This window comes from Acytostelium subglobosum (assembly GCF_000787575.1).
Source record: "Acytostelium subglobosum LB1 DNA, scaffold: scaffold5, whole genome shotgun sequence".
Lineage (NCBI taxonomy): Eukaryota > Evosea > Eumycetozoa > Acytosteliales > Acytosteliaceae > Acytostelium > Acytostelium subglobosum.
Genome location: NW_012236527.1, coordinates 335,950 through 361,829, shown reverse-complemented (window position 1 = coordinate 361,829; position 25,880 = coordinate 335,950). Strand labels below are relative to the sequence as shown.

Below are 25,880 nucleotides of genomic sequence, written 5' to 3'. Positions count from 1 at the left end.
TACCAGTCGAATGCAAAGATACAATCTTTGTTAAACTTAATGATTATTCAATCAAAGGAAAGAGAGATCCATCCAAGAACAACAAAGACCCTGTATTCATTGCTACTCTATTAGAATGATAGAATGGCAAAGAGACCATACCAACAATAGTCATAGGAATGTGACTCGTAATATAATGCAACAAACAAACTTGTTGCCATTCAAAACAAAAACGACCGACTGATCAATGGCCTGGGATACTTTACTTTGATTGAGCAGACCTCTCTAAATTGAGATACATATACATATACATACATATAGAGATTATAATGTCAAAGGCACCTATTATAACAACATCATCATTGGTACTGTTTAGAAGAGTACTAAGAGAAGGACTGAGATATAATGCATTCAAATCAGACTCTTGGTGGAGATCAAACCTTCGTGAGATCTTTAGAGAGAATAGGAATGTCGATGATCCCGATAAGATTAGAGTGTTACAAGACCAAGTCAAAACCTACAGATTCTATCTAAAGTCTACAAAGGATCTACAGGTATGTCTCCCTGTACTTCACGAGCTAATGTCACTCAAACATCTCTAACCAATCAATCGAATGTCTAGACGTTGTTGGAGGAATATAATATTGGTATACCTGTTAGAGAGAGGGTTGAGAAGTCATCTAAAAGAGTTGGATTGCAGTTGCCTGATTGGCCTGAGGAGAGACATAGGATCATCTCGGACAGAACCAAGGCAAGAGACGAAGCATTGGCCACAGCGAAAGAAAGACTGAGTGAGCGAGCGAAAGAAGGTAATTAATAAACCAATATAGCGATCATATATATTATATACATGTATACGTGGACAGGACAACGATCGATGAGTCATTCATTCGCCAAAGTGAGAATGAATGAATGAGTCAACTTCAACATCTTTGTTTTGATAATAGAGATAGAGATAGAGATAGAGATAGTGATAAAGGATGGACACATTACCAAATATACTTATAAAGTATATTGGACAGTTGGTAGATGACCAACTTCATGGTGGACGCATTGATCTAATAAGTCTACTATTGACTTGTAGACGAATGTTCAATGAGAGACTAAGCTTGTTAAATCTAAAAGGACTGCATATGACCAACCATGATGATGTTGACAATAGTAACAACCTATTGATACATACTTCCTTCTTATCAACCTTTGGTGAGAAATGTATGTACATTCATTCATTTAATCAATCATTCAATCATTGACTCATTTAATCATACTTAGCAGCGAAGAAGTTACCTTCATCAATCACTGAGCTGACAATTGCTAGACATGGCGTTAATCCGATTAGACCACAATCGTTACCAGAGTCACTGGTTATACTTAGACTTGGAGCGCACTTTAATCAAGCATTCGAGCCACACTCTTTACCAGACTCATTAACAGACTTAAGGTTTGGGTATCAGTTCAATCAACAATTGACATTGGGCTGCTTGCCAACCAGTCTTACCAAGCTGTACTTTGGACGACACTTTAACCAACCTCTGAGGGAACATGTGTTGCCAGACTCGTTACTTGACCTCACATTGGGCTTTGACTTTGACCAGCCTCTTGGACAGGGCGTGCTACCCAACTCTCTGGTGCGACTCAAGCTGAGCTACTTGTATAGGCAACAACTCGTCACGCCTCCATCGCTCACCGAGTTGCATTTTCGACACTACTTTGGGCGTGAGCTCGTGACCGACATGCTCAATGACTCGCTCACCAAGCTAACATTGGGCTCCCAATTCCAATGTGAACTTGAGCCTGGACTGCTCCCCTCATCACTGCGCACACTACATCTATATTGCAACTACAGTCACAACTTACTAATGGGCTCTTTGCCTGAGGGCCTGGAAGACCTGTCACTTGGGTCATCATTCAATCATCCTATACTGCCAGCCATACTTCCCCAGAGTCTCATCAAGCTTGTCTTTAGCGATTGCTTTGACCAGCCAATCTCGCCAGGTAGTCTGCCGGCCTCCCTAAAGGATATTACATTTGGAATGAACTATAACCAACCGCTTGTGCCAGGTGCCCTTCCACATGCTCTACAACGTCTACAGTTTGGAATGAGCTTCAATCAATCGATCAACAGAGTGACCATGTCACAATCACATGGAGGAGAGATTGACATGCCAGTGTTGCCATTGCCAGTGTTGCCATCATCAATCACCGATCTTAAGTTTGGATATGAGTTCAACATGTTGATCGAACCAGGATCATTGCCAACATCACTCACTAGTCTGGAGTTTGATGATGTATTCAATCAAGTCTTGGAGATTGGAACATTCCCATCGTCATTGACGATTCTAACTTTCCATGATGAGTTTGATCAGCTGCTACAACCTGGTACTCTGCCACTCTCTCTAAAGACTTTGATCTTGGGTGACTCATTCAATCAAATAATCGGTCCAGACGTGCTACCTCTCAACCTAACAACATTAGTACTTGGATTGTTCTACAGCCAATCAATGCCATACCTGCCACAATCAATCACTCAGTTGACCGTCAGCTTCTCCTTTGATACGGAACCATTCATCCACCAATGGAGCATTCCAGATTCTCTACACACCCTCAGCATCGCCAACATCTCATCACAGATTGATATACTTGGTCATTGTCCAGGATTGAGACATATGATCATCTCGGACATTGGCAATGCTCATCAATTGATTGGACGTCATCGTGATGATGAATCTATTGTGCTGGATCTTGTCAAGCCTCTGACCACACTTGATAGCCTGGTCCTAAATGGACGCCTGGAACATTTGGAAGACCTATCAAGTATACTCAACTTCTTTGCACCATTGGATGTGCCATGCATCCGAATCAAGCTGGTTGACGATGACATGCTCCTACATGCCCAAATCCGCTACATTGGCGCTGACTACTATCTCGTGATCAATCACAAGTTGGAAGGTGGAGTGATGCGCTCCCACCAAATCGTCGGGTTCCTCAAAACAATCCAGGTGGAAACTGACTAGAACTAAACTATTGTTTCGCAATGTTGAGCAATGTTTGTTTATTACGTTGGGAACGCTGCGACAGGTGGTAGTGTGGCGAGGATCGATCAATCGATTGATTAGAACTTGTGAGCATTCATGGCCACGGTCTGACTGACGGTCATGCGACTGCCGGGTCGCAGGGCGTTGATCTTGTTCCTCAGGGTGGCCTTGGCGTTCAGCTTGGCCGAGTTCTTCTTGCTCAGCTCCTCCTGCTCGGTATGCTTTCGTTGTTTGTCCGCCTCCTTCGACATAAAGCGCAATTCGTCCACGCGCTCCAGTGACACTGGAATGATGTGCTTTGGATTGGATTCCTTTCGTCTCTCCTCCTTGATCCTCTTGATCTTATCCTTTCTCTCTTTCAGTTGCGCATCCTCTTGTCTTCTCTTCTTCTCTTCTTCTACTTTCGCCTTGTTTGACTTTATCTCGTTCCTGTTGGATTTGATTGATTGAGTATGTTAGTGCCTGATTGAGTGATGGGGGGTGATGACACTTACGTCATGCTTGCAGCTTGTTTCAGAATATCGGCATTGAGCGATGGCATTGATGGTAACAGCTGACCATCATCAGTTGACTTCTTGTTGGTGTTTTTGTTGTTTGTGTTGTTGGTGTTGTTGGTGTTGTTGCGCTTGGTGTGCAATGTTGAATCGATGTCCTCTGACTTCCTCTTCTTTGTCGTGGTCGTCGTCGTTGTTGTTGATTTACTCACAACATCTTCTGATGACTTGTCCTCCTCCTCAGTAGCCATTGTCGTGTCTTTGGCTGGAGTCTTTGATTTGGCTGGAGTCTTGTTTGTTGGTTTGGCTGGTGTATTTGTTGTTGTTGATGTTGTGGCTGTCGCTTTGGTCGCTGACTTTGTAGCTGATGCTGCTGGTGTTGCTGGTGTCGATTTTGTCTTTGGAGTTGAGATTGCTGCTTGCTTGGATTTGGATACAGGTGTCTTGGTAGCCTTGTCGACCACCATATCATTATCTTGTTGCGTCTGTTCCAGGTTGTTGCCATTCTGTGTGGTAGGTTCTTCCATCTCGACATCAGCGGTCACCTGTGATTTGGCTGGAGTCTTGGACTTGGCCGGTGTCTGTGTCTTTGTCTTTGTTTGTTTTGGTTGCGGGGTCTGTGGCTGTGCAGTGACTGGCGCGACTGGCTCCTCAACAACAGCTGCTGCAACCTCGACTGGCTGCTTTGCTGGAGTCTTTGACTTGGCCGGTGTCTGTGTCTTTGTCTTTGTTTGTTGAGGTTGTGGGGTCTGTGGCTGTGGTGTGGCTGGTGCGACTGGCACGACTGTCTCCTCAACTGGCTCGGGCTGCTTGGCGGGGGTCTTGGACTTGGCAAGAGTCTTCTTTGTTTTGTTGGCAACTGGCGTTTGCTGGGCTGGCTCCTCTTCGGTGGTAGTGGTGGCAGGCTCGGTGGTAGTGGACTGCTTTGCTGGAGTCTTGGCCTTGGCTGGTGTCTTTGACTTGGCTGGTGTCACAACCTTTGGTTTGGCAACCTCCTCGACTGATGTCTGCTCAACCTCGGTTGGCTGTTTAGCTGGAGTATTGGCTTTGGCCGGTGTCTTTGACTTGGCTGGGGTCTTGGACTTGACTGGTGTCACAACCTGTGCCACAACAGTCGCCTGTGTAGTAGTATCCTCCTCTCCCTGCTCCACAGCAGCAGCAACTTGTTGCTTGGCTGGAGTCTTCTTTGACTTGGTAGTCAACTTTGCTGGAGTAGTCTGTACCTTCTTTGGTGGCACTATATCCTGTTCATTCTCATTCTCCTCTTGGATGATCGACTCAATCCTCGTTGTTGCTGCTGTGACTTTGCTCTTTGGTTTGGGGAGTGGCATCTTGAAGTCTGCGATTGGTATCACGATATCATTGCTGTTGTTGATGCTGGCATTGGCACTCTTTGACCTCTTGATAGCATCTGGATGTGGAGTGTCTGGCTTGCGCATCTTCCTCGACACGATTGGCGTGGAGACAGGTGACATTGCCAACGGCTCAGTTCTGTCGCTAAACATCTCGTGCTCCTCAGATGCGTCTGACTTGTCCGGTGTGACAGGGTATGCCACGCCATTGGGTGTTGTGTGAGTGGTAGTCGTGTCGGTGGTTGTGTCATCTGTTGCTGTCTCGTCTGATGCATTCGATGCACTGTCATCCTTCTTTGATGTTCTGACCCTCTTCTTGGGTGTCTGCATCTTGAGTATCTCCTTCAAGTTCAATGTCTCTGTCCTCCTGTTCACCTTCTTCATTGAGTCCAACAGATTCAATTCACTTGATGTCTGTTCTCCACTTGTTATTTTCTTTGGAGTCGCCATGATTGATCGATGATTGAATGATTGATAAGCTTATTATTGTTTGTCGTTTCGTATGTATGTTGTTTGATGATTATTGATTCGATGACGACAACTCAATCAATACACTATGTTCGACACTTTATATATATTACTACTGTATGTAATGTATGTATATGTCTAATTATGATGTATCTGAAGCGGAAAGGAAGAACATAAACAGAGAAGTGTTCTCATTTGAACCCTGCCTGACATCCAAACGAAAAAAAAAGACAAAAGTCTTTCGTTCGTTTTCTTCCAATCTCTTGCTCAAAAACACTCACCTCTGGCACACTCAGAGTTTGATGAGATAAAATCCAACCCAAGTCATAAGTCCATCCAGGAAGGAATCAAACATTTATTCAGTGATCAATTAGATACCAATTGTCAGCCTAGACTGGACCCATCTTTAAAAACCAGTCTCAGACTGAGGTTGGTAGAGAGTCCAACTTGTCAACTTTGGTGACTGATAATAATATTACAACAACAATAATAGAATCAGCCCAAGAATCCTTACCTTCATGAATGAATGATATCATCATCTTGGAAGAAGTGTGTTGTTGTGTCGATCAGACTCAGTGATCTATCAAACACTAACACACACTGCCAATCAATCATTTGACAACAGTGTGAGTGTGTACACCCACAGAACTATTCAATCCTGGATGGATAAACACAATCACAAGAGTAGTAGTGGTCAGGTACTCACCTTTTAAAGGAAGTATAGGGTACCAAGCTTACCTATCTCATGTGATAGCATTAGCATATGAACATTCAGATAAAGTTGAGATGGTTTGATTGATTGATTGATTGATTGTTGTATATCGGTGTGAGTTGTGTATTGTGGGTTGAGTCCCTCCCTCATACTCAATCATCAATCAATCAACCTTAACCAATCAATGAATCAATCAAATTAATCAATCATTATATTGACCACCCTTTATCCTCAAATGGTTATCATCACAGAAAGGAGATATTTAACTTAATGATTGATCAATCAATCAATCAATCAATCAATAATATAGTAGTGTGACGTGGATAGGATGACATTGTGGATTGGATTGTGGATTGGAGTGAGTGGATGACTCCATCTTTATTGAATGGCTTAGTTTCCGACCTTCAACGAATCACACTCAACTCACCTACACAATCCATGACTCTTCCAGATTAGGAAGTAATATTCCATCATGATATCCATTGACCAAACAATATAAATACTTCAACTAGAGTCATTCCAAATCATCAAACAAACAAACAATCAAGTATATCTACTTACTAATCAATCAATCAAACTTTCCAAAAATGACTATTATGAGTATGTACCAATCCTAATCATATCCAATCAATCAATCAATCAAACTAACATACGATTTGATCAAATAGAATCCATGACCTCCCTCGGCTCCGTTGGCCCAAGCGCCATGAGCAAGAGCACTGTCTCAAGCATGGGTGCTTCAGGTGTTGGCCAATCCGGTAACAACAATGCTGGACTTGGATGTCTGATTGGTGGCCTAACCCACACTGTTGGTGGAACCGTTATCGCTGTCGAAGGTGTTGTCAACGGTGTCCTCTTCACTGCTCTCGGTCTGGTTGATGGTATCCTCGGTGGAATCTGTCTCTAAACTGATCCATCCAACAATCGATCAACTTTTATATAAATATATATAACAAACAATGTTCAAACATCAATCAATCATAATATATATTACCAAGTAATGATCAATCAAATGATCATGGTAATAATGTAGTCACACACCTAACAACACCCTGTCTCGGCGGATAAACAACTAAAAATGGGAACTGGGTGGCGATGGACTCCAACGGTTGGCCCATCAATCGATCATTATTGAGTGTATGATGAGTGTAGGGTAGGGGTAGGGTGCTTGGTGTTATAGTTGGTCTTTCATCGTTGTCCCAATTGTGCACCAGATGTGGGGAGACGGATGAGGGCTACTACTCCCACCCAAACTATAAACTTAACTTGCAGAGTCATCGTGTTGTCGTTCGTTTCGGCCACGTGTGTGGTGAGTTTATGTTTATTACAACAACAACATGATTCAAATTGATGACAAATGTATTCATTGTAATTAGTTATGGCCTTAACTAGCCTGGCCTATGTATGTGCTCGGTGTGTATGACATCGGGGGACAGAAGACAATGCCGCATCAGAAATTGCCGCGTTTGGCTTTGAATCTCTGGTTGATCATTAAAAAAAAAAAATCAATTTCCTTCATTGGTTGTAGTGGGTGGGTGAGTGAGTGAGTGTGAGGAGTATGATGAATGAGTGAATGAGAGTGAAAGTGAAAGTTGTGTGATTATGTCACGCGCAAATAGGACCTCAACCCCCAGTCCAGTCCTACACCCAAGCTAGCTTGTTCAACATCTTGCATAACATTTCTCTTCTCTTCTGTCTTTCACGTGCGTCACGTACACATAACAGATAGATAGATAGAGATAGATATACAGATACTATATTTAACTATATAGAAGAGGTGTCTTTGTCGTAACAGTAACAACTAAACTACGACTTTGACAACCAATCATTCATTCATTCATTCATTCATTGTCACTCACTCACTCAATCAATCAATCAATCAACATCAACTCAAGTTCTCAAACACAACATCAACTACAGTTAATGTCACATACCTCCCTTTTAACAAGAAAAGGAGTAATAATAACCCAAAACAAACATATAATAATCACATAATAACAATAACGATGATATCGATACAATCAGCAATCAAGCGGTCAGTGACCAAGAGTGGTCTGCTGACTTCTTCGTCAGTATACGCTCGCAGCAGCATGATTAGTAACAGCAGCCGACCGACATTTGGCGTGCGACCATTCGCCTCGCTCACACCAGGCTCGCCCCTGACCAACCAGCCAAAGTCCCGCAAGGAGCTGTCAGAGTCCTTCTTGGACGGCACGTCGTCCAACTACGTCGAGGACATGTACAACTCGTGGAAGAGCGACCCATCCTCTGTGCACAACTCGTGGGCCTCCTTCTTCCAGTCAGCTGACATGGAGACCCCTGTCGGCGAGGCCTACATGTCGCCCCCAACCCTCGGAACCACCGCCCCAGTTGCCGCCTCGCCCTCCACCGGCCCCGTCTCTGGCGCATCCAGCATGAAGCAGGTCAGTGACAGCATGCGTCTCCTCCTCCTCATCCGTGCCTACCAAGTGCGCGGCCACGCCATTGCCAACCTCGACCCACTCGGTCTCCAAGTTCGTCCAGAGCCACCCGAGCTCAACATCAGCAGGTAAGCATCAATCATTCGATCAATCAATCAGTCATGCCACCAGCCAACTAACAATCATTCGATCAATCATCAGATATGGATTCACTGAGGCTGATATGGACAGACCAATTATGGTTGGTGATGGATTGATCTCTGGATTCTTGACAAACAACGCACCACAGACTACACTGAGACACGTGATGTCCCGCTTGAAGCAGGTCTACTCTAGCAACATCGGCATTGAGTACATGCACATTCAGGACAGAGAGATGTGCGATTGGATTCGCGAGAAGTTTGAGACGCCCGTGAGCAAGGTGTTCTCACGCGAGCAGAAGGTCAAGGTGCTCGAGCGTCTCGCCTGGGCCGACCAGTTCGAGGCATTCCTGGGGCTCAAGTACAAGACTCACAAGAGATTCGGTCTCGACGGTTGTGAGTCGCTCATCCCCGGTATGAAGGCCATGATCGACGACAGTGCCCAGCAGGGAGTTGTCGACGTCGTCATCGGCATGCCACATCGTGGCCGTCTCAATGTGTTGGCCAACGTCGTGCGCAAGCCACTCAAGGCTATCTTCAACGAGTTCAACGGCGGTGTCATCAGTCTCGAGGGCGAGTACTCGGGCACCGGTGACGTCAAGTACCATCTTGGCACGTCGTACGACCGCATCACCTCTGACGGCAAGAAGGTTCATCTGTCGCTCGTCGCCAACCCATCCCATCTCGAAGCCGTCAACCCGGTCGTCGAAGGCAAGGTCCGCGCCAAGATGCACTACTCCAACGATGTCGAGCAGTCCAAGTCTCTCCCAATCGTCCTCCACGGTGATGCCTCCATCGCCGGCCAAGGTGTCGTCTACGAGACCCTCCACCTCAGCAAGTTGACCAACTACTCCACCGGTGGTACCATTCACATCGTTGTCAACAACCAGATTGGGTATGTAAAAACTTGAGAGTGACGATCAATCAAAGTCGACTTCATTCACTAACTCATTCAATCATTCACTCTCTCTATCCATCTCATTCCCAACAACAACCAGTTTCACTACCAATCCAACATCATCGAGATCCTCAATGTACTGCACTGACGTTGCCAAGACCATCGATGTACCAATCTTCCACGTCAATGGTGATGATGTCGAGGCAGTCGTCCACGTCTGCAAGATCGCTTCCGAGTGGAGACAGAAGTTCAAGAGAGACGTCATTGTAGATATTGTTTGTTATAGAAGGTACGTGTAAAGCTACACTCACTCGGGGATGATCAGAGACTTGTCCACTAACTCTACTACCAATCCATACTCATTCACACATGATCAGATTCGGTCACAACGAGACAGATCAACCAAAGTTCACTCAGCCAATAATGTACACTAGAATAGCAGAGACAACACCTGTGATTGAGAAGTACTCGAAGCAATTGATTGGCGAGGGAGTGTTGACCACTGAGCAATTCGATCAGTTGAAGCAAGTGATCCGTGAGGCCTACGAGAAGGGCTTCCAGGAGGGCATGAAGTACACGCCCAAGCCATCCGACTGGTTCGAGAACCACTGGGCTGGCATCAAGAACACCACGCAGCCAGCCGTCATCCAGAAGACCAGCATCACTCCAGAGCTCGTCAAGAAGCTCGGAGGTGTCCTTACCTCGGTGCCCCAGGGCTTCGAGCCACACACCACCATCAAGCGTATCCTCAAGGAGAAGGCTGATATGTTTGAGAAGGGCTCCGGCTTTGATTGGGCCACCGCTGAGGCTTTGGCCTTTGGCTCTCTGTTGCTCGATGGCAACCACGTGCGTCTGTCCGGCCAGGATGTCGAGCGTGGCACCTTCAGTCATCGTCATGCCGTCATCCACGACCAGAAGAACGGCTCCACTCACACTCCACTCCAGACTCTTGAGAAGAATCTTAACCAACCGGCCGCCAAGTTCCTCGCCTCCAACAGCTCGCTGTCAGAGTTTGCCGTGCTCGGCTTTGAGCTCGGTTACTCCCTAGAGAACCCCAAGTCATTGGTTCTCTGGGAGGCCCAGTTTGGTGACTTTAGCAATGGCGCTCAGGTCATCATCGATCAATTCCTCTCGTCTGGTGAGGCCAAGTGGATGCGTCAGTCTGGTCTTGTCATGCTGCTGCCACACGGCTACGATGGTGCTGGCCCCGAGCACTCCTCCTGCCGTCTGGAGAGATACCTGCAGATGTGCGACAGTGATCCCAACAAGATCCCACCACGCTCAGAGGCCGAGCAGAAGCAGGCTCAGCACTGCAACTGGCAGATCCTCAACTGCACAACGCCCGCCAACTACTTCCACGCACTCAGACGTCAGGTCATGCGTGACTTCCGTAAGCCAATGGTGATGGCCTCGCCCAAGTGGCTCCTGCGTCTGCAGCAGTCATTCTCCTCCGTCGACGACTTCACCAAGGTCGATTCGTTCACTCGTGTCTACCCCGAGGCCGCACCCGCCGACTTGGTTGCGCCAGAGAAGGTCCGTCGCGTTATCTTCTGCTCTGGACAAGTCTACTATTTACTCAAGAACGCCCGTGACGCTGCCAAGGTCAAGGACGCCGCCATCATCCGTGTCGAGCAGCTGCATCCATTCCCCTTCGACCTCGTGGCCGACCAGCTCAACCACTACCCCAACGCCAAGGCCGTCTGGTGTCAGGAGGAGCCAATGAACATGGGACCATGGTCATTCGTCTACCACTACTTCGTCTCGACGTTCCGTTCCATCAACCGTCCATTCGAGTTGCAATACGCCGGTCGTCCATCCAGTGCCTCGCCCGCCGTCGCTTCACACTCTCTGCACAACCTGCAACAGGAGAGCTTCATGGCTGAAGCCTTGGGGACAAAGAAGAGTATTTAAATGATATAAATATAAGTTAGTAGTAATAATAAACAATATTGACTAAATATAGGCCTAGACACGTCCAATGTTGCCTAAATAATAATAATGGGAGTATTAGGATGAAATTCCCTTAAAATTATTTTTATTATTTCTTCAATTTAATTTTTTATTTATTTAATAAATTTTTTTTTAATATTTAGGCAACATTTGAGAAAGATGGAATTTTTAGGATTCCAAGTTAATAATTAGGGAAAATATCTACTAAATCCCAATTAGAACCACTGTCTTCCCCTATTATTGAGGTGTCCCATTCCCTCAATAAGTTTTCTCCATTCAATCGATATCTTGGACTAAAAAGAATGGTTGATTTCTATTAGACTTGATACTATTAATATAATAATGAAGTATTGTAATTAATTACCCTAGACTATTCATAGATGAACTGGCTAAATAAATAGGATAGGCATAAATTATACATTTTGAAACTAAACTTAAAACTATGAGTAATAAAACTAAATTCTTCATTATTAGTAAAGTTTATAAATAATACTTCTTTTGATTGGTTATTTATTATTTAATAGGGATATATATATAAAAATAAATATCAGACTAGAATTTCATATAAATATATATTAAAAATAATGTAGTTTGGAAATATCAACTCTTGGATACACACTTGCAACAGGAATTTTTTAATTTTTGGGGACCGAAACAATATTACTGATCACAATCCACTTACACCCTCCTGTTAAAGGGTTAGTTTACAACACAAGTTAAAACAATGACCAGCTTCTTGGTTGTTGTTAACTTGGCAAATCGTGTTACAAACATGCTGTTATGTTTATTGTTGTAGCAGACACATTGAAGTTGATCATGTGAATGTGTATGTTAGTCGTATTCACTTAATCAATAAATCATCAAATGATTGGTTGGCTTAGTATTCTGATCAGAGACAGAAGAAATTTACCAGACGGCCAGCTCTTGGTCGTCCAGTCCAGTCCACCAGATAGTTGGTATGTTGATTATTTGATCAAATATTCAAATTGAGTATGTTGGAGATACTGTCAGTGATACCCTCTGCTTGGTAAAGGAGGGCGAGCCGACAAAGTATTGGATGTTGCTTTGCCAGCCATTATTGCTGAATGATGAGGCGGTCGCCGTACAGTTATTATAAGGACTGGTGACTTGAGTGATGTACTTGGATGCTGGTGTAGATGTTGTTGTTGAGTTTGATGTATTATAACACAATGGTGTTGTTGTTGTCATTGTAGATTGTTGTTGTTGTTGTTGGTTGTAATGTTGTTGATGAGATGTATATACAGGAGTGTTGATGGTTGGTACTACGTTTGGTAATAACATCACCTTCATCTTGGTGACGCAAAAGAATATATTAAAGATTGCCAATGTCTGATTGCAACGTTTAGTGAAGCTTTGGGGATTGGATGATTGAGGGCAAGAAGAGAGTGAGAGAGAGAGAGGAGAGAATGAGTGTCTTTGTCCATATTGTTGTCATTGTTTCCAGGTATACCTACATTACAGGGTCGTCCGCTTTTACATAGACGAAGCAAGTGCCTGTGAATAGTAGAATCGATAAGATGGGAGGAATGTACAGTAATAAATAGGTCTTGAATGATGCCAGCTTTGATTGATTGGGGGATTGGGAGAGAATGATATAGGGAGAGGATAGAACATTGAGAATGAGATGGAGATAGAGATAGAGATAGAGGGAGAGACAGAGATATAACCAGTGAGGATGGATGATTATATTAGTATTAGGCAACATACATCTCATCCATCAATCAATGGATGAATGAAAGATGATTCCTTACCAATGGCGACTTGATTTGAAACCATGACCAAAACATCATAGTGATCACGGTTGTTATAAGAAACAGACAGCACAGGTTCCTATACCTTCGCTTCTGTCCAGTCAATGAGAGTAGCGTATCTCTCATTGCACTTTCAAATATATAAATGTCTTTTTGTTATGATTAAGAGTTAATGTTTGAATGATTGAGAGAGGTGATAATCAACAACAGTAAGGTAGGTACCTTTGAGTTGGGTATCGATATCAATCATCGTATTGCCAATCAATGTCTGCCAATATTAGTTGGACAGGGACGTGACAGGGACAAGTAGGATTCTTAGTCCTTTTTGAATAATGCTACAACTTCCTCTATACTTTGACTTCCTAACTCTATATACCTCTTCTATATTGAATGATCACCTGTTGATATTTATTGTTGTTATTGTTATTGTTATTGTTGTTGTTATTGGTAATAGATACACACTGTAATAATGAGATGAGTGATTGTTCATTCATTCATATTCATTTCATTTCACACACAGACAGACAGACAGGTCGCAAATGAATGCACTCACCCATTCAAACACATCATCAACAAGCAAAGTGAAGGTGAGAATTACTCTCTCTTTGACCATCATACACACCACAAATTGCGTTAAATTAGACTATTCCCCCGACTTGTAAGATTCATTGACCACAACTCCGGGGTTGTTCCAACAACAAATAGATATTTATCATATGATAGACGTACTTACCTCTTATTATATTGTGCATACAAAGAGTGTACAGTAACACGAATCCCTTGTATTCGGAACTTGTTCATTATACACAATAATATTTGTATGTGAATGAATGAATGAATGAATGAATTATTGAACGAATGAATGTGAAAGATTGTTTGAATGAATGTTGTTCATAGGATGTTTGTCACTATGGAATAGTTCCACTTCCCCCTAAACAACCCACACATGAAATCAGGAAGACGACCGAAAGAATGACATTGTGTGAGACGAGTATATTTGTCGACACTTTCATTCATTCATTCATACATACGTATATTTATTGAGAATGTTAGCATCAAGTACAAGGACAACAACATCAATCTTGTTGTCTAGCTTCAAACATACACGACGTTGGCTATCCACTACTACTTCAACGACTCAGACACAGAGCCTAAAGGATAGAATATTGAATGCACCAATCACATACCCACCTCTTGTCAATCAGGCATTGATCAATGCCGTTGAGAAGAGACCAGAGGTGTGTGTTGGACTGTCTGGTGGTGTAGACTCTGCAATCACAGCATACATGCTAAAGAAGAAAGGATTCAAAGTGACCTGTGTCTTTATCAAGAGTTGGGATGAGAAAGATGAACTTGGTTACTGCTCTGGCGAGAAGGACTTTGCCGATGCCCAAGACATTGCCAAACGTTTAGATCTCCCATTACATCATGTAAGTGATATTGTTCGTTTGATCGATTGAATGAATGTGACTAACATTAGCATGCGGCGATGTAATGTACAGGCAGACTTTGTTAAAGAGTACTGGAATAGAGTGTTCAAGTCATTCTTGGAGGAGTATAATAAGGGTTATACACCAAACCCTGATGTGTTCTGTAATAGAGAGATCAAGTTTGATGTGTTTTATGACTATGCCAGGAGCATGGGCATCGACATGATCGCAACTGGCCACTATGCACGTCTAAACTACTTGGATGGCCAACACACTGGCCAGGCACAACTATTGCGAGGAGTCGATCCAAGCAAGGATCAATCATACTTCCTATGCATGACCGAGGGCTTCAAACTCAATCGCTCGCTCTTCCCACTGGGCAACTGTTTAAAGTCCGACGCGGTGGCCTTAGCCAATGAGTTGGGCTATCATAATCTGACGACTAAACGATCAAGTCGTGGCATATGCTTCATTGGCAAACGACCCCTGGACGAATTCCTTGGAGCATACATTGATCTCAAGCCTGGATTCTTTGTCGATCACAATGGAGACCGAATCTCCAAGCACAAAGGTGCCATTTGTTACACAATTGGACAGAAAGCAAATATATCATCTCTTGGCGAAAGGTTAGTAACCTTGGACATGAACGACATTGCATTGCATGGCATGGCATGATATGGTATTGGTCTTGGATGGACTATCTAACACGCAATCATGGCGTCCCTTCCATCCCCTCACTCGCACACATATAGGTACTTCATCTACAAGGTGGACCCGGTCAAGAACCAAGTCCATGTTTGTCCAGAATCAAGATTGAACGTATATTTATATTCAAACACTGTTAAGATACATAGAGTCAACTGGATCACAGGAGTTCCACCTCAACTATTGGTATGTTCTTGGGTTCGCCCATCTCAACCCTGAACCCTAACCCTAACCCTTGCCCTCGCCCTCACCCTCGCCTCATTCAATCATTCCAACACACACTTATCAGACTGAGGGCGGAAGAATGAGAATAAGATGCCAGGTTAGATATAGAGCGGATATGATTGGAGCAGAGATTATAACACAAGCTGGAGTGGATGGTGATGGACCAGTTTATACTGTCAAATTGGACCAACCAGAGAGAGGTGTAGCACCAGGTCAGATATTATGCATGTTTAAGGAGAATAGTGAGGTGTGTCTGGGTGGAGGTGCCGTAGGACTGGTCGTCACTACCACCGACGTCCTAGGACCACTGGCCCACACAACCGACTCATTCCCAACACAGCCACCTGAACGCCACAACAACCACAACAACCATTACAATAACAACAACAACAGCAGGCATCATAGACAGGGATTTCAAAAGGAGGAGCGATGGTAATGGAAAGGATGGTGGACTCTGACGAAGACCATGCACATGCACAAGCCTCATTTATTGGATACATATAGATTATATTATATATATAAAGCGCTACTGGAATTGTATATTGATACGAGTGAGCCTCTTGACCTGCTCGTCGATGGCTGCCTTGACTGGCGCGCTTGTCTTTTCCTGGACGGGATTCTCGCACAGGTTCAACTTTTGGATGGAGGCCTTGGTGTTGAGCGCCTTGAGGAACTCGAGCAGTGGCTTGGCGGTGAGGTTGATGTTGCGCAGGGCAATCACCTCGATGGTCTTGTTGATATTGATCATGCTGACCAGTGGCAGCAAGCCCTTCTTGCCAAATGGATTCTCGTCCAAAAAGATACGCTTCAACGATGTGTTCATCTCCAATCCAGGCACCAACTTCTTCAACTCACTAGCGCCAATCTCGCAACTCTTCAAGAACAACTCTTCCAAATGTTTGATCGTTGGCAATGACTGTGACAATGATTGGCATACTGATTTCTGTTTGTTTGATTGTTTGATTGATTGATTGAGTGAGTGAGTGGAATGATTCCCAAAGTGATGGTATTGGAAACTCCTGGAATGAATGATACTTACGGAGAACTTGTTCATGGACAGATCCAAAGAGGTCAATGTAGTGTTGGTCTCAAGCATCTTGATCACTCTCTTCAATGATTTCTGATTGATGGTTGATTCGAGGGGTTAGTATCACCTGCTGGACACTTGGACATCAATCAGGCAGGACAACTTACAGAGTTCAAACTGCAATAACGAAGCGACAACTTGGTCAACTGTGAAGTGGACTCCAAAGATTGACAAAGAGTGTTGCAAGCTGAGAATCCAACACTGTTGCCAGCCAGGAACAACTCCCTGATTGTTAAATTGCTGATTGCTCCTTTGATGACCTATTTTAAATGAATGAATGAATAAGTGAGTAAGTGTTTGATTGATTAATGACATCCATGTGAGATACTTTACATTCTTTGTTCCAGAGTCACCAAGATGATTCAATGATACATCCAAATGTGTTAGCTTGCAACCATTGCTACAGAGGACCTTGTAGAGCTCTGTACCACTGCTAGAGTTGAGCGATGTGCTTCCAATGCAGAGTGTGGTCAAGTTGCAATTGCTAGAGGCAATCCACTTGAGGAAGGTATTGATCTGTTTGTGTTGGATTGGATTGCCACTGATGTTGAGGTCTTGGATCATGAGATTATTGGCCTCCAATCCCTTTAGTATCAGCTTGAATCCATTGTCCGAGATCCTATTCTTTGATACGTTGAGCGCGGTCAATGAAGTGTAGTTGGTCAACAACTTCTGGATGAAGCGTGCGCCCTCGTCCTGGATGCCCGTCTCCTCAAAGCCAATGCTGCGCAGCTTGGTCGACTTGCTCAGTGACTTGAGTATCTGCTTGACACCAGGCTTCATCAAACGGTTCTTGCCCATTTGGATGCTGTCCAATGTTGAGATCTTCTCAAATATCGAAGTGATTGGTGCCAGGCCCTTCTGTGTGATGCCAATGTTCCTGATGTTCAAACACTTGATGCCCTTGGATGCCTGGATAATGATCTTGAATGGCTCCGATATATCAGTGCCCATCAGTGGGTTGTTGGATATGTCAACCGTGTGAATAGAGAGGTTCTCGACTATTGTCTCTCCTTGCTCAATCCTAGGAATGATGAATCAATGTGAGTTAGTGATTGAGTGCGCGAGGGTGATGGTGATGGACTACATACGGTGTGTTGCAAGCATCCCGAAGGGCATCGGCAATCAATGATAGGTCTGAAGCGCGTGCATTCAATTGGGACAAGTCCAAAGTGTCATAGTTCAATCCATTGCGGAATGATCCCTCCTTATCCAACACAGCATCAATCTGATCAATCAACTGAATATAAGGTCTAACATTGAATTGATTACATCTTTGTTGTGATCATCAAGAGTCAGTATCGTGTTTGATTGATTGATTGAGTGAAGTGAAGTGACTTACAATCTAAGGTAAATGGACTTGAACAACTCGACACGACTGCGAAGTGGATCGGTCTTGGTACGCGCCTTGGGTGGTTGGTAGAGTGGGAATTGGTAGGAGACACTAAAGTCTACGTTGGGGTGTGGACATAGTCCTCTGAGTGAGTCATCATATTGAATAAAGTTGTTGTATCCTGACAACAACTCCATAATATTGTTTGCTTGCTCAGTTGATACTGTTTCAAAGTGTAAGCTATTGACATTGCCATTCAATGTCTGAGTGATTGAGTGATAGTGTGAGTCTTGGCCTGGATTGGTGTCATCGTGTCCAACATACCTGTGGTGTTGTGATCAGTTGCTTGGGTGATGGAAGATATATCTTGATGCCTCTGGTGGTCAGCTCCCAGTTTGTGATGTCCCTGTATCCAAAGAGATCGTGGCCATTCTGTGTCCATTGTGATTGATTGATTGAGTTAGTGATTGGAACGATTCCCAATGATTGAGTTAGCAATACATACACCATCCTTCTTTGAGATAAGGATACCATCTTCGGCAACACATAGTGTCTTCTCAGCGCGTGGGGTCTGTGTTCCATCATAGACTTTGAAAGCAGTGACACCAAATGTTGGTATCTTGTTGGAGAGGTCAAGGTAGCGTAGTTTGGCCTCAATGGATGAGTTGCACTTGATCTGGCTGTGTAGAAGGAAGAGACGACGCTGTATGTACTCATCGCTGTGACTGTGGAAGTGTCGCTGTGGGACAAACTCCAACAATGTCTCGTGCTCGAGGAAGCCTGCCACATGTTGCTCACGATCGTGTGCGCCGAAAGTGATGTAGAACTGCAGAGCGGCCAGACGGAAGGCCATGGCCTCAGAGCATGGGTAGACGCCAGTGATGACGGCCTGCTGGATCTGCAAGTAGTAGAGGTGCACGGCCTTGGGGTCCGTCAGCTTCTTTGGCTGCTTGAAGTACTTGATCTTGAACACCAGCTTGGACAGGTTGCGAATACCCGATTCTTTTGTGAGTTTGGTTGGGTCGAGCCAGCGATCGCTGTGGCCGTCGGCAGAGGGCTCGCACAGCGAGAAGTACTCGGTCTGCACCAGTCCCATCTTCTCGGCAAACAGGTTGATGATGTCGATCACAAAGAAGTCCTCAGTGATGCAGATGACCTTGTGTGATTGGTCCACCAGCGAGATGTGGATAAGCAGTTTGTCCAGCTCGGGGTTGGGCTTCTTGAGTGGGTTGGCGCGGAACACATTGAATTCGTCACCCACGCGCTGAATGTTCATCGACTGCGAGCGTCTAGTCGTGGTAGTGTCGGCACGTGGCCGTCCGATGTCCCAGCGATCAGCGATCGACTCGTTACGGGGCCTTGTCTGAGTTGTGCCAGGTATGGCCAGCAGTTGTGGCTGTTGCTGTGGGATGATTGGCACTTGATACGAGCTGGCAGTGAGCACCTGGATGTTTCCATCCCTCACCACATCCATGAGATCCCTGGTAGACTCTGATATTGTTCCACGGATTGACGTGCCCTCCAACTGGGTCAGCACCTCGCTCCTCAGCTCGTTGGCACTCAATTGCTTGCTGTGATGTGCTGTTGTGGGCATTGATGTAGAGGTGGTCGTGGTTGTGATAGTGGGCGTGGTCGTGCCTGCAGCTGAGAGTGAGTTTGGCTGTGAATGTGAGTGAGGCAGATGCGCCAGCGCGTCATGCGCACTGGATGACTGACTCATCGATATCTTCCTCTGAGTCTCGTATGCCTGCTGCAGTGTGTACTCGTCCTCGTTGATCTCGCGCGAGATGGAGATTCGCATGGAGCCGGGACGCGTTGGGAGACGCGACGATGGGCCGCCAAACGACGTGTCAATTACGGACGACAGGTTCACACCTGCGCCACGCATCTGCATGTCCAATTCCTTGGACATGGCCACGGCGGACATGCGAGGCTTGGTCACAACAAGTGTTGGCGCGGCCTGTGCCTGCTCTTGCTCGGCTTGATAGTTCTCGTTGGTATGTAGACGCATCTCGCCTGACTCTGACTCGGACTCGCTGTCTGAGCTGTATGAAGAGGATGAAGAGTCGTCACCGGTGTCTCCAGGTGCCTCATCCTCCTGTATCATTAGACGCGGGATTGGGTTTGAGCCGTGTGTGTAGGGCTTCTTGACCTTGGTCAATGGTGAGTTCTCATGTATCTGTCTCATCTCCTCGAGCGATATCTCAGAGACGAGTGATGGGGACATCGAGGACATGCTAGGTGTGCTTGGTGTTGAGGTTAACGTGCCTGCACTCATTCCCATGTTGCCAATAGCATTCTTGAGGTTGTTGCTACTGCTGTTGTTCAAAGTGGATTGACCACCAGATGTAGTTGATGCTGTTATAAGAGGTGATGTAGTTGTTGTGGATGTTGTTGACGTTATACTGTTGCGTGCTGGTGGGTTGGGTGGTGGACGCTTGGGTGGCGCCATAAAGGAGCTGCCTGTGTTTGGTTCTGGCTCTGGCATCACAGCACAAGATGAGGCCAAGTCAGCCAACATCTTTTGTAGCTCATCAAAATCAACGTCCTCGCTCATCATCTGTTGTTGTTATTGTTGTTGTAGTAATAGTACAAAGTTGTGTATGTATTCTTGTGTTGGTAATGATGAGTTAATGATGATTGAATGAGTGAGGAGGCGAGGTTGAGGTTAGGTGAGTCAAGTGAGGGATAATGTAATAAAGTACGGCGGGGAGGGTAATAAGAATGAGATGGTGGCGGGAGTTGTTGTTGTGTTGTTGTTGTCCTAATAACAAACAGATGTTGGGCAACTCAACAAAACATTCCATCACAGTGGACTCACACCATCACTCCTGGACCCGATCAGACAAAGCCCAAAGTCCTCACACCAAATCACACACGCTCCATCGAAACACAATCACCAATCAAAAGGGCCCAAAGCAAAACTTCGAGGCCTCCAAAGCCACAGATATTTTTTCTAGTGGACTCCTGACTCGTTTGACGAACTCTATCACGAACGATCGGCCGCTGATCAACAGACGCCTGTCCTGTTGATTGGATTGGGCGGTCATTCCAAAAGTGATGACAATCATTGGACATGGCCAAACTACTCTCCTTTTTTGCAAAGTCATCAGTCAGTCATTACCCATCACAGGGCAAGCTTTGTTCGATCACGTGACCAACAAACACTGTGGACTTTTTAGTCTAGTTGGTCTTTTTGCTGCTGCTGCTGTTACTGACGCTACCGCTACCATTGTTGTTGCTCTTCCTTGTGTTGCCACGCTTGTCAAGATGCTCAGCAGCAGCAATGGCAGAGGCGTTGCGATTCTTTTCAAGTTGGAAGTATTCGATTAACTCTTGAGTGTCTAATGATAGTGCGCTAAAGTCACTGGATATGTCGGCAGCATTATATGGCAACTGATACTCATGCTTTCGATAAGGCATTCGCATCAACTCCACACCATTCCTAAACAGTATAACACTGGGTATCTGTTTGCTGCGAACAGAGTCGTCCAGATGGAACTTGGCCGTCAGGGGCTTCCATCGGCCCACGTCCACCTTGCCAACGTGCAGTGTTTTGTTGTAGCGATTGGCTATCGTGGACATTGGTGTTGCCAGATAGTTTGACACTGGAGACCATAGTGCATAAAATTCGATCAGCCAGAAATCATCGCCTGGTGCCGCGGCACTATCCGCCAGTCTATCGGCCATCGTCAACTGATTGAGATAGACCACTTTTGTCGACTGTATCGCTGCAACTGGTTGAGGGAGTATGGCGAACAACACTGTTTGTGGAGTTGGAGTTAGAATGGTCACCTCGTTATATGGTTATCTGATCAGCTGATCGATCACGTGACATATTATCTGATCAGCTGATCAGATCACTTGATATCGTTATATACATACAAGCATAGGTTAATGTATAAAGTATTAGATAGGGATAGTTCTGGACTGAGTAAAGTAGGTATAATGTAAGCAACTTGGCAACGAATATGATACTGGTCAGTACAAAGTCAAGACTATCAATGCGTCTATTCTTCATCAACTTGAGAGCAGTAGCTCCAAGTGCATAATATATTGTCAATCTCTCCTATAGTGACACACATCAATGGAAGAGTCAGTCTTTGGCACAAGTAAGTCAAGTCCAGGTCCACATGGATACAAACATCTGCAGACTTCTCGATCTGATTGAACAGTCGCAGCAATACGAATCCAATCAACACTGAACCATTAGCTATATAGTAACGTTGGTTCAGATACCTTGCTATCGAGTGTATGTCCAACATATGAATATATATGTATCACTTGTATTTGTGTTTGTGTTTGTGTTTGTATGATGGAGAGTGTGATGAGGATAAGATTGAACAATTTGATTGAAGAGTGTGGGAAAGTGATGATCACCCAACACACAACAGATCTGAAAATTCATTGGCCATCTTATTGGGGGGGGAAGTGGCTAGTGTTGTGTGATCTTATACACCAGCATATCATATACATGTATGTAGAAGGATAGTGGAGAAGGGATAAATAAATACATATGTACGATCTTGTTCAATCCTAGTCCCAGGTTGCCAAGATAGTTGGATACCAGGGAGTGAAATTACATCATCTTACAATCTCTCTTGCATAAGCATCACCAATTAATATCATTCAATATCTGTTTGATGTAATAATATCTCAATATCTTCTTATTAATCGCAATAATAATCTCAATAATAATAATAAACTAATAATGAGAGGAAATGAAGTTACCAAGTCTGTTCCAACTTGTAAGTTTTGTATAAATGGTCAATCATTTTAGTAAATGAAAGAACTAAAATATATACTATTCCAGCCAGATGGATATTATTGAATATTCTGGATCGTGAAGGAATATATTATGAAAAGTTGATGATTGCTTTGTTTGCAGTGATGGGTAGATTGACAGACGCTCCTGGTCAGAAGCCAAAAAGTATTGAGTACCTTTTGAAATCATTGAGAAAGCTCTCCAACAATCATCCAAAGTACAGCATCAATCATCTTATTGATCAATTGATTGATTTGAGATGTGATGTTGCTGAGGACACCGACTCGGTTACATCTGATGAGTTATTCATCTCACTCAAGCAGATCCTCTACAACTTGGTCAGCGCTCTGACTCTGAATGGAGTCCAAAACAGTTCACCTGTTGAGTTGAAGATGCTTCTTAAGTATATTGAACTTGCATCAATAACTCCGATTCCTCAGACCTCTACATCGGCATCCTCAACCTCATCATCAGTTTYCGTCTTCACCATCAACATCAACACCAACTACTCCTCGCAACTCAAGTGATGCCTCAACACAACGAACAAACCAAACGTCCAACAACAATAACAATAACAACAAGTCAAAGAATGAAGAAGTACCAACAACTTCAAAAACAACAAATGACAACTCAACCAACATTAACAAATCATCATCCAAAGATAATAATAATAATCAAACTTCTAATGTATCAAACTCTGGAAATGCAACTTCCAATGTTAACAATCAATCATCCAACAACACCACCAACAACGTAGCCAATACAGCCAACTCGGCACAATCAATCACCAACTCAAACAACTCAAACTGCAACAACAACACTGTCAATAATGTGAACAATGTAAACAACAATATACATATAGATAATAATGATGCATTATTGGAACAATTTCTTAAAAAGATAGAGAAGCTAGAGAGCAAGTTGGACAAAATTAACAAGGCCAAGGCCGACGCAAACAACAACCCAAACAATAACAACAATAATAACGTGTTCAACAACAATAATGTTCAACCTCAATCAATCTATTTCCCACCTCCCAACAGAGTTCCTTCTCCAAGGTTGCCACCACCAGTGGCTGTGCCACCATTTGTCCAACCTGAACCAGTTCAAGAGAGACCATATTATTATGGTCTATTTGCTCGTCCTTCAGACATCTATGTTGAAGAACGTCCAAAGATAGTTCAACAACCTGTACCTTGCCAACATCATTACAATATCAATAGGTTCAGGGATGAGGAGGAGGAGGTAGTAATAGCGCCAAGACATTCCATCAACAACTATAACAAATGTGGAGAGATTGGATCATTCAGAGGCACATTGGTCAATTATCAATCAGTAGTCCGTATTATGTCTGGAAAGTACTCTGGACAGAGAGGTACATTCCGATCATGGAATGGTAGTAACGCCTATTTTGACTTTGACGACAATGACAAAGTTGCAATCGCCTGCACACACAAGATAGAGATATTATCAATCTAACCTTATCTTGCTCGTTCACATCATCTGATCAGATGACTGGATAGGAGTCATCGAATTGAATGAATGAATGAAGTTTGCACTTTGAGAAATAAATGGGACGCGTCAAAAACCATGCCATTCGTTTGTTTGTTTGTCTTCAACTTCAACAACAACCTCACAACACACTCAATCATTCATATTTATTACACTTATATATTATAACTTATACATATACATATATACATATATACTACAAATAAAAATGAAGGTAACAATTAAGAATGTGAATAAAGAAGTCTATATATTTGAATTGAACGGAAACGAGAAGGTATGTATAGTTCGACCAATCAAACTCGTTGAAACGAATGATTATGTGATGTAGAGTTCAATCGACTAATAATATTCGGAATTAATAATGTTATATATTTAGGTGATTGATCTTAAGAATATGATCACCGAGACACATAAGCATCAACAGTCATGGCAGACATTGATCTACAGTGGAAAGATTCTAGAGAATGATAACACTATAGCCTCTTACAACATTACAGAGTCAGGTTTCATCGTCTGCATGGTCAAGAAGGTAGGTCCACATCTCACCTCATTCATTCAAACATGTGCTCATACTCATACAATCAATATCCCCACTCACTTATAGCCAAAGGAAGAGTCGGCTTCATTGCCAGCAGCACCAGTGCCAGCACCACCACCTGTACAGGTACCAGCCACACCAGCTCCAGCTACAAACCCAGCACAGCCACCTCAGACTCCAGTGTCTGCTCCAAACACAAACGTTGTACCAAACGCCCCAGTCAGACCAGTGACCCAGCCAAGAGAGCAGCGTGAGAGCAACCTTACACCAGAGCAAGAGGCCACCATCAAGCAGATCGTCGAGATGGGCTTTGCAAGAGAGCAGGCAATCGGTGCACTGCGTGCCGCCTACAACAATGCCGACCGTGCTGTCGAGCTTCTGTTGGCCGGTGGCGAGTTTGTTGGCGATGACGACGAGGATGATCAAATATACGACGACGAGGATGATCAGATCGACGACGACGAGGACGACGACTTGCTCGAGGGTGACGACCCAATGGCCGTAGATGGTATCATCGATGAGATCAGAAACAGTCCATACTTCCCTGCTATTCGCGAGTCATTCATTAGAGTATGTAGTAGTACACATTCATTGATTGATTGATTGACTGATTACTAACAAACGAACGAATGTACAAACTATTTAGAACCCATCAATGATCCCTGAGCTGCTGCAACAACTCAGCCAGACCAACCCAGAGTTGGTTAGAAGGATCGCCGAGAACCCACAGGCCTTCATCCGTCTCTTCAACAATGATGCTGCCCCAGGCGAGCGTGGACAGACCGTTCAAATTCAACTTACTCAAGAGGAGAGCGATGCCATTGACAGAGTAACTATCAACCAAAGACTCACTCACTCGTTCGTTCATTCGTTCACCTTACTAACCCTTTGTGCTCCCATCAATCATTCAACCAATCAGCTGATATCACTTGGATTTGATAAGGATGAGGTATTGGAGGCCTATCTAGCATGCGAGAAGGACGAACAACTTACAGCATCTTATTTGTTTGAGCGCGCTGACGAGGAGAACTAAAACACTTCAAGAGTCATCATCATCAATATCAT

General features: G+C 44.2%; 9 protein-coding genes across 9 annotated transcripts; 6 read left to right on the top strand and 3 right to left on the bottom strand.

Annotated features, from left to right (window-relative positions):
* Positions 1-326: 326 nt before the first annotated feature.
* Positions 327-790, top strand: SAMD00019534_029150 (hypothetical protein; the record flags this gene model as incomplete). The annotated part of the gene is made up of 2 exons (XM_012901048.1): positions 327-533; positions 602-790. Coding segments are annotated over 2 exons (396 nt in total), but the record flags the coding sequence as incomplete, so codon positions are not given.
* Positions 791-1,112: 322 nt separating this feature from the next.
* SAMD00019534_029140 (hypothetical protein) lies at positions 1,113-2,993 on the top strand (the record flags this gene model as incomplete). The annotated part of the gene is made up of 2 exons (XM_012901047.1): positions 1,113-1,191; positions 1,252-2,993. 2 exons carry the CDS (start codon positions 1,113-1,115, stop codon positions 2,991-2,993), a joined length of 1,821 nt encoding a protein of 606 aa, XP_012756501.1.
* Positions 2,994-3,091: 98 nt separating this feature from the next.
* SAMD00019534_029130 (hypothetical protein) lies at positions 3,092-5,244 on the bottom strand (the record flags this gene model as incomplete). Its single annotated transcript, XM_012901046.1, has 2 exons — positions 3,092-3,443; positions 3,509-5,244. The coding sequence occupies 2 exons, from the start codon at positions 5,242-5,244 to the stop codon at positions 3,092-3,094; spliced, it is 2,088 nt and encodes a 695-aa protein (XP_012756500.1).
* A 1,383-nt stretch (positions 5,245-6,627) lies between these two features.
* On the top strand, positions 6,628-6,947 carry SAMD00019534_029120 (hypothetical protein; the record flags this gene model as incomplete). Its single annotated transcript, XM_012901045.1, has 2 exons — positions 6,628-6,640; positions 6,709-6,947. The coding sequence occupies 2 exons, from the start codon at positions 6,628-6,630 to the stop codon at positions 6,945-6,947; spliced, it is 252 nt and encodes an 83-aa protein (XP_012756499.1).
* A 1,099-nt stretch (positions 6,948-8,046) lies between these two features.
* SAMD00019534_029110 (hypothetical protein) lies at positions 8,047-11,487 on the top strand (the record flags this gene model as incomplete). The annotated part of the gene is made up of 5 exons (XM_012901044.1): positions 8,047-8,588; positions 8,662-9,495; positions 9,599-9,787; positions 9,876-11,401; positions 11,462-11,487. The coding sequence occupies 5 exons, from the start codon at positions 8,047-8,049 to the stop codon at positions 11,485-11,487; spliced, it is 3,117 nt and encodes a 1,038-aa protein (XP_012756498.1).
* Positions 11,488-14,332: 2,845 nt separating this feature from the next.
* Positions 14,333-16,010, top strand: SAMD00019534_029100 (hypothetical protein; the record flags this gene model as incomplete). The annotated part of the gene is made up of 4 exons (XM_012901043.1): positions 14,333-14,650; positions 14,723-15,276; positions 15,403-15,541; positions 15,645-16,010. Coding segments are annotated over 4 exons (1,377 nt in total), but the record flags the coding sequence as incomplete, so codon positions are not given.
* Positions 16,011-16,106: 96 nt separating this feature from the next.
* Positions 16,107-20,557, bottom strand: SAMD00019534_029090 (hypothetical protein; the record flags this gene model as incomplete). The annotated part of the gene is made up of 8 exons (XM_012901042.1): positions 16,107-16,523; positions 16,620-16,700; positions 16,775-16,927; positions 17,001-17,691; positions 17,759-17,920; positions 18,010-18,263; positions 18,325-18,432; positions 18,506-20,557. The coding sequence occupies 8 exons, from the start codon at positions 20,555-20,557 to the stop codon at positions 16,107-16,109; spliced, it is 3,918 nt and encodes a 1,305-aa protein (XP_012756496.1).
* Positions 20,558-21,183: 626 nt separating this feature from the next.
* On the bottom strand, positions 21,184-22,265 carry SAMD00019534_029080 (hypothetical protein; the record flags this gene model as incomplete). Its single annotated transcript, XM_012901041.1, has 3 exons — positions 21,184-21,764; positions 21,886-22,069; positions 22,146-22,265. The coding sequence occupies 3 exons, from the start codon at positions 22,263-22,265 to the stop codon at positions 21,184-21,186; spliced, it is 885 nt and encodes a 294-aa protein (XP_012756495.1).
* A 2,220-nt stretch (positions 22,266-24,485) lies between these two features.
* SAMD00019534_029070 (hypothetical protein) lies at positions 24,486-25,830 on the top strand (the record flags this gene model as incomplete). Its single annotated transcript, XM_012901040.1, has 5 exons — positions 24,486-24,551; positions 24,654-24,806; positions 24,882-25,385; positions 25,462-25,644; positions 25,735-25,830. Coding segments are annotated over 5 exons (1,002 nt in total), but the record flags the coding sequence as incomplete, so codon positions are not given.
* Between the last annotated feature and the right edge of the window lie 50 nt (positions 25,831-25,880).